At 37.2% G+C, this 10,263-nt stretch overlaps 2 protein-coding genes across 5 annotated transcripts in view; one reads left to right on the top strand and one right to left on the bottom strand.

Moving 5' to 3' along the window:
* Positions 1-635: 635 nt before the first annotated feature.
* stx2b (syntaxin 2b) lies at positions 636-7,943 on the bottom strand. The gene is given in 11 exon segments (XM_034118302.1): positions 636-2,255; positions 2,701-2,811; positions 3,024-3,161; positions 3,539-3,577; positions 3,579-3,616; positions 5,125-5,233; positions 5,637-5,710; positions 5,814-5,888; positions 7,264-7,363; positions 7,439-7,513; positions 7,595-7,943. Coding segments are annotated over 11 exon segments (870 nt in total). The 5' UTR covers positions 7,625-7,943; the 3' UTR covers positions 636-2,174.
* Positions 7,944-9,035: 1,092 nt separating this feature from the next.
* The window catches only part of adgrd1 (adhesion G protein-coupled receptor D1), a 30,874-nt gene continuing 29,646 nt past the window's right edge, over positions 9,036-10,263 (top strand). For 3 of the 4 annotated variants that reach the window (XM_034118373.1, XM_034118372.1, XM_034118371.1), the window contains exons 1-2: positions 9,036-9,470; positions 9,941-9,977. In XM_034118373.1, coding sequence (XP_033974264.1) covers positions 9,417-9,470; positions 9,941-9,977 — 91 coding nt within the window. In that variant the 5' untranslated portion in view covers positions 9,036-9,416. The remainder of the gene's footprint in view (positions 9,471-9,940; positions 9,978-10,263) is intronic. The other variant, XM_034118374.1, reaches the window with a different exon arrangement.

The following is a 10,263-nucleotide window of genomic DNA, read 5'->3' as shown; positions in this document are numbered from 1 at the left end:
CTCAATTCTGTGTACAGTATATAACAATATTAAATTGTAAAAGAAATACACAAACTAGAATCAACAATCCTCCATATTTCGAAATCTCTATTAACCAAAGCTTCCAACACCTACGGCTTGCTACAGAAATACTCATCCTAATAAAGGTCTGTGTCCAAGCTAAATCACGGTTCATAAAATCACTCATCTTGACATCTCGGATCTCTTGCTCTGTGACCTGAAAACACCCTTGCATGCAGATTTTAAGGACACACACTGGCATTTCGCTCTAAGTGAACCTCTGAAGTTTCCTTTGATCTGATTCAAAGAGAGAAAATAACTTGCCCTCCGGGGACTTCCTTCCACTTTCTCCACTAATCTTATTTGGTTTATTAGACGGAAGTCAAGAGCTTTGTGCGAAGTGCTTATTAGTCCTGAAGTAAACGGCACCCTCAGCTTATTTCTGTTTTCCTCTAAACAAACCAAACCTCCAAATGTTTGAAGTTTGAAAAACATAAAAATAACTTTAATTCTGTCTGACTAACTGAGATGTGTTAGCGATTTAAAAGTGCTTCTTATAACTAACAAACTTTTTCACCTTTTGATATAAAACGAAATAAATACACAATAGACTGAAAATATTTTGTGTCTTTATATTTTTATTGCATGACTTCATCATTCAGTTTCAATATAAAATACAAGATATAAATAGACAAATACAAAATAATTAAATGTATCAAAATGAAAATGTGTGCTCTTAAAATAACATCATCCAAGAGTCCTACGTTGCAGCATGACTTTTTTCGCAAATTATATTTCAGTCACCACACACAGTAAGCATGATAAATATATATTCTATAAATTAAGGTTACTATTTTCTTTTTCTAAGGGACTCCTGAGCTGTAGTAGATTGACATTCGATTCACATAAATTACAGTAAATACACATGAGGACAGGATAACACGAGTAGACTTGAAATGTAAACTGAAATTATACAATCAATTTACACAGACAATTGTCGTAATATATTTTGTTATATTAAGAAGATGCTAGCCATGTACAAAACATTTCTCGTCAAGAAAAATATGAGCTCACTATCATTTCTATATGATAAAAGTGAGTCTGCAGCCAGCTGGTTACTTTAGCTTAGCACAAAGAATGAGAGCGAAAGTAAACAGCTACCCTGGCTCTTTCTATTGTAAACCAAATCAGCTAACCTCATCTGCAGGGCTAACAAGCTGCCACAGTATATCTTGTTTGTTTAATCTGCACACAAACAGAAGTGTAAAAGTGACAGATTATGTTTTTTACGAGGGGCTATGTTCCAGGAGAAGTGACTTAATGGAGCCTATGCTAGTTGCCTTGCAACCTAACAATGACAACATGAAGTCACTGCGCCAGGCCAAGAAATATGTTGGCACATAACCCCCTGTAAACCCTCAACATGCCACATTTGTTACTTTTGGCTGAGCCAGGCTTGCTTCTGTTTCAAGTCTTCAAGCTAAGCTATCGGGCTGCTAGTGATATCTTCATATTTACTGAACAGACATGAGTGGTATAAATATTTTCATCTAACTCTGGGCAAGAAGGCAAATAAGCTTATTTACAAAAAATGTAATGTGATTCAAAGTCATTTTAAAGTCATTAGACCAAGAAGTGTTGAGTTAAGATTTATACAGTGTGAATTGTGTAATAATCATTGCAATATTAACTTGTTAGATACATATTGCAAAAGACTGCATTATTGAATTCTTTCTGAAACTATCTTTTTTGTGTCCCTTTTGTTTTCACTTACATAAAAAGTGTTGGACATAATTTCCTCTTTGTTGTGTTTGAAAGCAAAAAAAAAGGAAGAAATGCATAATCTTTCATATAACTTTTCTTATTGCAAGTTTTATCAGTATTGCAATATTCAACAATGTTATTGCATATTGCATATTTTGCTCATATGGTGCAGCCGTCCAGCTAAGATAAAGGGATGTGTGCTCACAGGATGCTTTATTCTAGATATATAGTATTGCTCCAGAACATTGTATTATGCGGTCTGCTGTTACTGGTGCAAAGTCGATCCCCAACATTATACAAGATCCTCTCTGTAAAGCTGTTGGATAGGGGATGACTTATTATGAAGCTGTTAAATCTCAACACAAGCTGACTACAGCTGACTGCCGTCAGGGTGTGATTCAGGAAGTCCATCACTCAAAGATTCCAACTATTATGATGAGTAAAAGGAGGAAACCTGCGACGCCCCCACACATGGCCAGGCCGAGAAGTTTCTGTCAAAAGGAGAAGTAACGAGGTGTGAGAACTGTGTTACAAATCCTTTAAACTATTAAGCAGCTGAATGAATGAATTAAAGCATATATGGGTTGATGGATGAATGATGTGTTTAAGGAATAGAAGTTATGGATGATATGTTACCTCACGAAGTCGTTCTCATACAGGAGGTTTGGTTAGTCCGACAGACAGGCCCACAATTAGTGCAATAACAGCAAGCAGGGTCAACAGAGCAAAGGCCAGGATAATGTATTTCTGCCAAGTGAAGAGGAGGGTGTTATTTGAACTTCAATGAATTGAAAAGTTTGGTAGCAATAAAAAGGCTTTACAGAATCATAGGGTAGTTTTAAGTTATGACATGTAACTTTAAACATTGTATAATTCACACTTACTCAATTTAACTTAAAAAACGGTATGTATGAAATATATGAAAGAAACACATACCCTCCGAGATTTTTGCTGGTATCTCACTGCTTTTTTGGTCTCTTCCTTTGCGCTACATATGTATTCCACTGCATTCGAGACATTATTTTCAATGTTGTTAATCATATCCCCCTGTAAATGACAGGATCAAAATGCTTTTATTTTGTGCATCTCATATTCGATTTTATGTTGATAGTATCCGTAAAGAAACATAAAGGATAGTATATTAGCGCACCTGTCAGATGTGAGGAAGTATCACTAAGTAGATAATATTAAACTAATAAGACTATTTTTCTTTTTGATATAAAGGCTTTTACCTACGAACCTTTCCATTTAGCCATTACCTGAGTTTCTACCAGCATTGCCATGTCCATAAACATTGTATGCAGCTCTCTGATGCTCGTCTCCAGGCGCATGATGTCCTGGTGTCGTGACTCTATCTCATTTAGTGCCTGACGTGTTATCTGGGAATCAGAAATTATCTGAGGGAGAGACAAAGAGACACAAGGTGAAAAACCTCATCTCAAAACACAAGAGAAAGAAGAAGAAAAGAAGAAAGAAGAAAGAAGAAAGGAAAGAAAGAGAGAAGAAGAAAGGAAGAAGAAGAAGAAAGAAGAAAGAAGAAAAGAAGAGAGACAGAGAAGAAGTGGACTTTTATTTTTTGATCACAATCAAAATTGTTCCCAGAGTAGTGTTAAAAAAAGAAAAGGCCTTGTAACACATTACCCCACACCCAAATGATTTTTACACATCAACCACCAACAGATGGCAGTACAATATTTAAACCCATTAGGACTGTTTGAAGCTTTAAACCATGCAATAACAATATTCTGCTCAGTAAGGCATGATAACAACTTACATCAGATGTGAAGATTGATGTGGATTTCCAACTTTCTAACCATGGCTTCTAGTTCTTCATTGGTGGTGGCTTTTCCAGCTAAAATTATTTAAAAAAACATCAATGATTATCCAACAATTAACCAACCTACTGTACCTGCTGTTTATACGTAATGTGTTGGAGCACTGAGCAGTTGTGAGATATTCAGATTTTAAGGGGTGTAAGACAACGTTGTGTTGTACTCTGTTATATACGCATAGCCTCTCAACTAAAAAGAATAACAGAATTTAATTTTAGAAAATAAAAAAAGCGTATTAAGTATTATTGTTAAGAAAAAAATATAATTTTACTAAAGATCTGAGGAAAAATGATTTCGGATGCAACATTCACAGGAAATTATCTGTTCAAATTGTATACTTGATTTAATTGTACAGTTTATCAGTTTCTTTGCCATTCTTTTTTATATGCATTCAATATAATATGAAATAACCATAAAATGTGTCACTTGTCATAAATCGTCAGTTTACTCAATGCTAGAAAAAGGGGTCCATTATGGAAAATGGTTGGGAGCCATTGAATTAAAAAACATGCTGAATTTAAACTACAAACATCCACAGTTGTTAACAACCCATTTATCAGTAGATTGCTAATTGTGATAATTACGTGTTTATTTGTTGGTAGCTCCTGCTGTTTTCCGTTGATTTGCAGTAAAGGGTTGTTTTGTGACTAAGATTAGAAGTGTCTGAGGAACAAAGGAAGTGTGCAGCCCTCACAGAGAAACAGCTGCTGAAACTCTATAAACAGAAAGCTTTCTTTTCCTGGAACCGAGTCTCCTGTTGTACCACCCCCTCCCTGGAGAGACAGACCTCAGTGCAGGTGCGTACTGTACTGTATGTCACACACCTGTTTCAATGGCTACTCCTCAGAGAGACGGAGCCAAACACAGCAAAACCCACCACCATTACAAATCCAGCTAAAAAGTATAACTTCTGAAAGGTGTCAATGAAGAGTGTAAGTCCAAAATAGTAGGGCCGAGGTTCATGTGGCCGTGACTACTGTTTCACTGGCCGCTGCGCCCTCTGCCCGTTTCCCTGGCAATGCAAACACAACGAGGCGTCTCCAGTATCAGGCTCTTCCGTCTGCAGCGAGAGAACTGGAGCCTCTCATTAATGCCGGCCGCAGGGACTGGGAGAGACAATCCTATTTTTTGCCTTTCACTATTGTCTCTTTTTGTAACTGGTTGTTGCTCTATTGGATTCTGTAATCAATTCTACTATTACAACTACTGCTGATATAGGTTCAACCAAAAGTCACCACATATTGAGAATCTGGAATTTGGATGTGATAAATTGTTACTTTGCATTGTGCAAAACAGAGCTTATTTCTCAAAGAAACAACAAAGGAAAATATCCAGTTCATCAAAAGTGTGTCCAGAGAACTAGATAGGAAATGGGAGCTGTCTATTTCCTGGATCCTGTTCCAATTCTTATGTCACTCTTTTATCTAGCAAATTCAAGCCATTGAAGTGTTCAAAAAGGGAGTATTTCCTTCAAAATATAGTCCAAAGTTCCTGGCCTCATATGGGGAGTACATTATGTTTCACTTACTTATCTCCAGCTGTCTCTGGATCCTTCCTTTGCTTCTTTCCCGAAAGGACACTTGAGTCTCATTGTACTGGGTCATGACCTCCACAAACTTCCTGGACAGAACTGTGTGCTGAAGACAAGTCAAAACACAACAGCAGGAATGTGAAGATTTCAGACTGCAGTGTTTTAAAACGTAATACCTCAGAAAGCACTCTTGTTAATTGCTGGAATTTATTTTAAAGGGAACTTTAACTACATTTACTACTCTGTTATGTTCAAATGTACACTCAAACTAAATACATATATTGGCAATTTATAGCACATGCTGTAAAACATTGAATGGTGCAGGTACATTTAGGATTTTCACAGTAAATCATTATAATATTCCTTATTTGTGTTTACTGTGGATACATCTTTCCAAAAATATGTCCCTCCTGATGTGTGTGTCCAACTGACAGACGGCTCGTGTATGAGGAAGATATGATATATGTGTGCTCGTGTGGATTTGTCCTTTCATTAATCCGTTTCCTGACCTGTGTTTTCTGGATCCTAAAGTCAACAGAGGATCTGTTAGCTGCATCATCTTTAGGCATACTTTGCTCCATGGCTGCAGAGTGAGAGTGATGATGCATTACACAACAGCAGATGGCATCAGCTTGTGAGGTGTAGTCAATAAACAAGTGTGACAAGTGCGTCATTGATCAACTCACATTTTAGTTTAGTCCGCACCACGTTGGCGTTCCCTTTGATATCGTTGGTCAGAGCATCCAGTTGGTCCTTTGTTCCTTCACATGAAAACAAAAGGGAAACACGTCAGACTTGTTTTGCGATTTGGAAAAGTCATGTCATCTAGCTAATTGCTGTTCCTCACTGTCCTGTAAATATTGGTTTTACTGTGATTTCATCTGGTAACTTGGCAACGACACTGTGGCAATATTGCAGAGGTCACACGACAGAACAAAGCACTAGCTCTTTGTTTCTTTCCCTGGAGGCCATTTCCACGTCATGGATGTTAAACGTTGCACTGTGTTACATTCAGCATAATCACTGATGATGGCATGGCACTGTAAACTGGCTCTTTGTATTGCAGAGTCCTCAGGCTTACACACTGAACAGAGCCAGGACCTGAGTACAACCAGTAGTAACAATGCTCCCGCTAATATACAGTAGAGGAAAGTAACCAAGTACATTTAATCAAGCGCTATACTTCAGTAAGTTACAAGAACCTCAAAAGCAAATATTAGTATTTCCATGTTATCCTACTTTATTCTTCTACTAGCCAGAAATGATACATACAAAATATAAATCAACACATGAATTAGGATGTTCTGTTTGGGATTACGGCACATGGCAGTATTAAAAGTCACTTTTGCCAGGTTGCAATTTAAAATGAGTTATCACATTAAAAGATCACTAGTTATAATCCAGTGATATAATTACTTTATTTTAAAAACAACCATTCTGCATCCTGTGTACTTTGAGTATATGCAGATGCTAATATATTTGTGCTATTGCTAAAAACACTTCCTTAACCTCTGCTTTAAACCATTATAAATACATTTACAGGTCAGGTATGACACTTGTACTTTTAAATTTGGGTTTTTATCTTACTAGTGTTTTGTATTGTTTTTACATCATGTAGGAGAGTTTCTCAGTCTGTGGCTTCTGATCTGGTTTCATTGTCTCGTGTTTTACATTTGTTTCATGTCCTGTCTGTTTTTTATGTATTTATGCTATGTTTTTATACAGTTGTTGATGTACAGCACGTTGTTCAACTCTGTTGTTTTTAAATGTGCTATAGAAATAAAATGGATTGGATTGGATTTTAATCTGGATCTGATTTAGAAAATAAACATCTGCAAATCACAGAACGTTTGAATCCCTAAGTAAATTGTTGCTGATAGAATCAATCAGAGCCCATAGCACAATGGTCTGTGAGTGTTTGTGGCATAACGAAGCTGTTTCCTTCACAGGTTTCCGGCCCAAGCAGCCATTCATTTACAATGAGGAGGAAAATGTAACAAAGGAAGTGATTTTCTCCCTCTGTGCCTCCAGCCAAGCTGTTCACTTTATGCTTCCCTCACCATGAACACTTAAAATATCAACATTTAAATTCAAACGCCTTCTGTCTCCTTGCAATTGCTCTATAAAATCACGTACTGTCATGTGGGTTGGGTGCAGTCAGGATCATGCTGTGCATCTTCCTCACCTCTTCCACTTGGTAGGAAATCTTATAAATGAGTCCTCTGACTTCTTCCACCTTAATGCATAAATAACACATCAGTATCTTGAGTCCAACCTGTGCACACATCCAGGAAGTTGCATTGAAACCCACCCTTCTGAAGAAACTCTCCATGAAGCCATCTCTTTCCACTGCCACTGCAACATCCTCCTCTCCTGGTGTCCTACTCTGTAGTGGGAACAATGTGTGACTGACTTGTAATGCAGGGTGTTTTACCTGTCAAGGTGTTAAGCAAGAAAAGACACTCACAGCAGTCAGCTCAGCCAGTCGATCCTTCATCACAACGATCACCTCGTCTCCTGCCAGGGTAATTCTAGTTAAACTCCACTATCATCCTGTAATTCTCCATGTGTGGAGTAACACTGAGACACCTTACTGTGCACGGAGGTCAAGATGGTCGAATTGAGATGCGTAGGCCTACTTTAACCGCGTTATTAACGTGAGAGATAAAAGAAGAGGAAAAAAGTTTGGATTCAGAAAAACGGGATCCAAAATACAGCACGAAAAAGTTCAAGTTCCACAAAATAAAAGTCCAAAGTGAATGTGTTTCGGGTTTACTCTATGTCGATATTCTTACCGAACAAGCGCCTGTAACAGATCCAAGGTATCTCCTTCCGTGGGATCCGCCTCTCTCTCTCTCTCTCTCTCTCTCTCTCTCTCTCTCTCTCTCTCTCTCTCTCTCTCTCTCTCTCTCTCCTCTCTCTCTCTCTCTCCTCTCTCTCTCTCTGTCCTCTCCCTCTCTTTCTCCCGTAGGGGGGGAACTAGTCACCACCTTGAATTAAGTTTGATCATTATGATAAATTATCATACTACATTATTGTAATCCTATTATGCTATTGGAAGGGAACAAGTTAGAATAAATAAGTCATATGTTCCCTTCATTAAGAAAAACTACGCCTAAGTAGGCTACGTCTGTGACACACGCATTAGGGATTGTGCTATAATATAAGATTTTCATCAGATGTTGAATATTATTTGAACAGCCAACACATCACCAGGAAGTTTTACGAGAAGGATTAATAAATAATTGATAAGCAGAGCTGGGTGGTTACTTAACTTGTTGTCCTTCAGCCACACGGTGGTGCTGTTTACCTTGATATGTATGAAAGTTGGCAGACTGGTGGTAATGATGACTCCCCCACCTGTGGATGTCCTCCAAAAGGTACCCTCCAAACTGAGCATTTCACAAACAAAAAGTAACTAATTAAAAAAAGACGAAGTATGACTGAAATCTCATTTAACACTTTGGAATTCTCTTGATTTGTGTGCAGGTTATTACATTGTAAAGTACGTTATGTTAGAAGAAGAAGAAGACACACTTTATTAATTTTAAAATTTCATACATATTTGACTAGTTGAAATGTAATTCACCAAACCCTTCAGGTCACTCATACAAAGTTAAAATGTCTTTCGCAGATATTGTTTCTCCCTCGATGACTGGTTCTGTTGTTGGGTGTTGTCCTATAATTTAACTAAATATGATATCCTAGTCACAAGACCAAATATTAATACGTTTTTTTCTTAACCCAAACAGAATTTGTATCGCACAGTGCGAATCCTGATCTCATTGTTTCCCCGCGAAATATCCAATTACGCACAAGTAAGGCCATTTGCGCACTGTTCCAACGCCCCTCCTCAGAAGATCGAAAAATTACATCACGCTTTGCAATTCCCACGTTCAGTACAACAAGCCAGTCCGGAGCTTCTCCGCTCCTTGCCATATCCAGATCAGCCACAGAAACTCTCAAAGTAGTTCACTGTAGGGATAAAGATCACGGATTACGGTTTTGCTTGGAAGAGGAACAGGGTGTTACATTTTCTATCATGAAAGGAAAGCTTCTAAAGTTGTTTTGCCTCATGCCAGAACACTGAATTGAATATCTTTTTTATTATACTGCTGTTTTTGTTATGTATCTATATTTCTAAGTTTGGACACATGGACTTATCAGAAGTTTTTCACATCTTGGAATAATGATTGACTCCTCCCGGAATCATCTTTATTTGGGGATTTAACAGTGGTCGTTGTTTTCTTTTTAAAGACTGTAGATTTATAACACATTTTTCAAAAGCTATGGAATTATCTGTGCAAATTCATCTTTTTACAGCTTTTCTCTCGTTTATTAAGGTAAGCAATTAAACACATACAATGCATGTTGACTAAATCCTTTAATATTATGCTTATTTCAGTGTAGTTTACTAAGACAAAGTATAAAAAGCAGGATAGGCTTACTGTAAAACCTGTCCTAAAGAGGTTGCAATTCATCCTAATGCTGTAGATAGTTTTTATCTTAGCACTATGAGGTAAAGACATAAAGGTACAAAATGAATTAACAGTTATATATTCATAAATATAACAATCTTACATTCATAAACAAATACCAAAAGACATACTGAGCCCCGGTGTTTCTTCATATTAAGCGTATATACTGACAGTGATTGACTGGTATTCCAAAGTGAAGATCCTTTGTATTTTATGGCATACTTTGTGATAATTCGGGAGATAAATATAATTTTCTTGTCTTGTTGAATATGAAATACATTAGGGCTGTCATTGTTGTATAGCCAACTTTAAAAGTACATCTGATTTCTTTACAGGTTTATGCTCAAGTGGTTCTACCTGTGAAGCATCCAGGTAGTAATTAATTCTGTATGAGTGATGGTGTGATTGATTATCTTTTTCCATACTGTTTTAACTTTCCAAGTTGAAATAAGGTGACATTGTACAGCTATGTATTGAAACAGAAATACACACTGTAAATGTTTTTACTTTCTGCTCACTGCCAGTGAGAATGTTTTTGATTTGTTCACTGCCCTACTCATTAACAGAGTACTGTCGCATATCTTTTACAGCTGTTGGGTTCATTATTATCAATCTTTTAATCCCCCCCAAACTCCAAAATGGAATGCCAGGAAAATTG

Source organism: Trematomus bernacchii, unplaced genomic scaffold, assembly GCF_902827165.1.
Source record: "Trematomus bernacchii unplaced genomic scaffold, fTreBer1.1, whole genome shotgun sequence".
NCBI lineage: Eukaryota > Metazoa > Chordata > Actinopteri > Perciformes > Nototheniidae > Trematomus > Trematomus bernacchii.
Note: the sequence above shows the minus strand (reverse complement) of the source record. Positions and strands in the feature narration are given on the sequence as shown.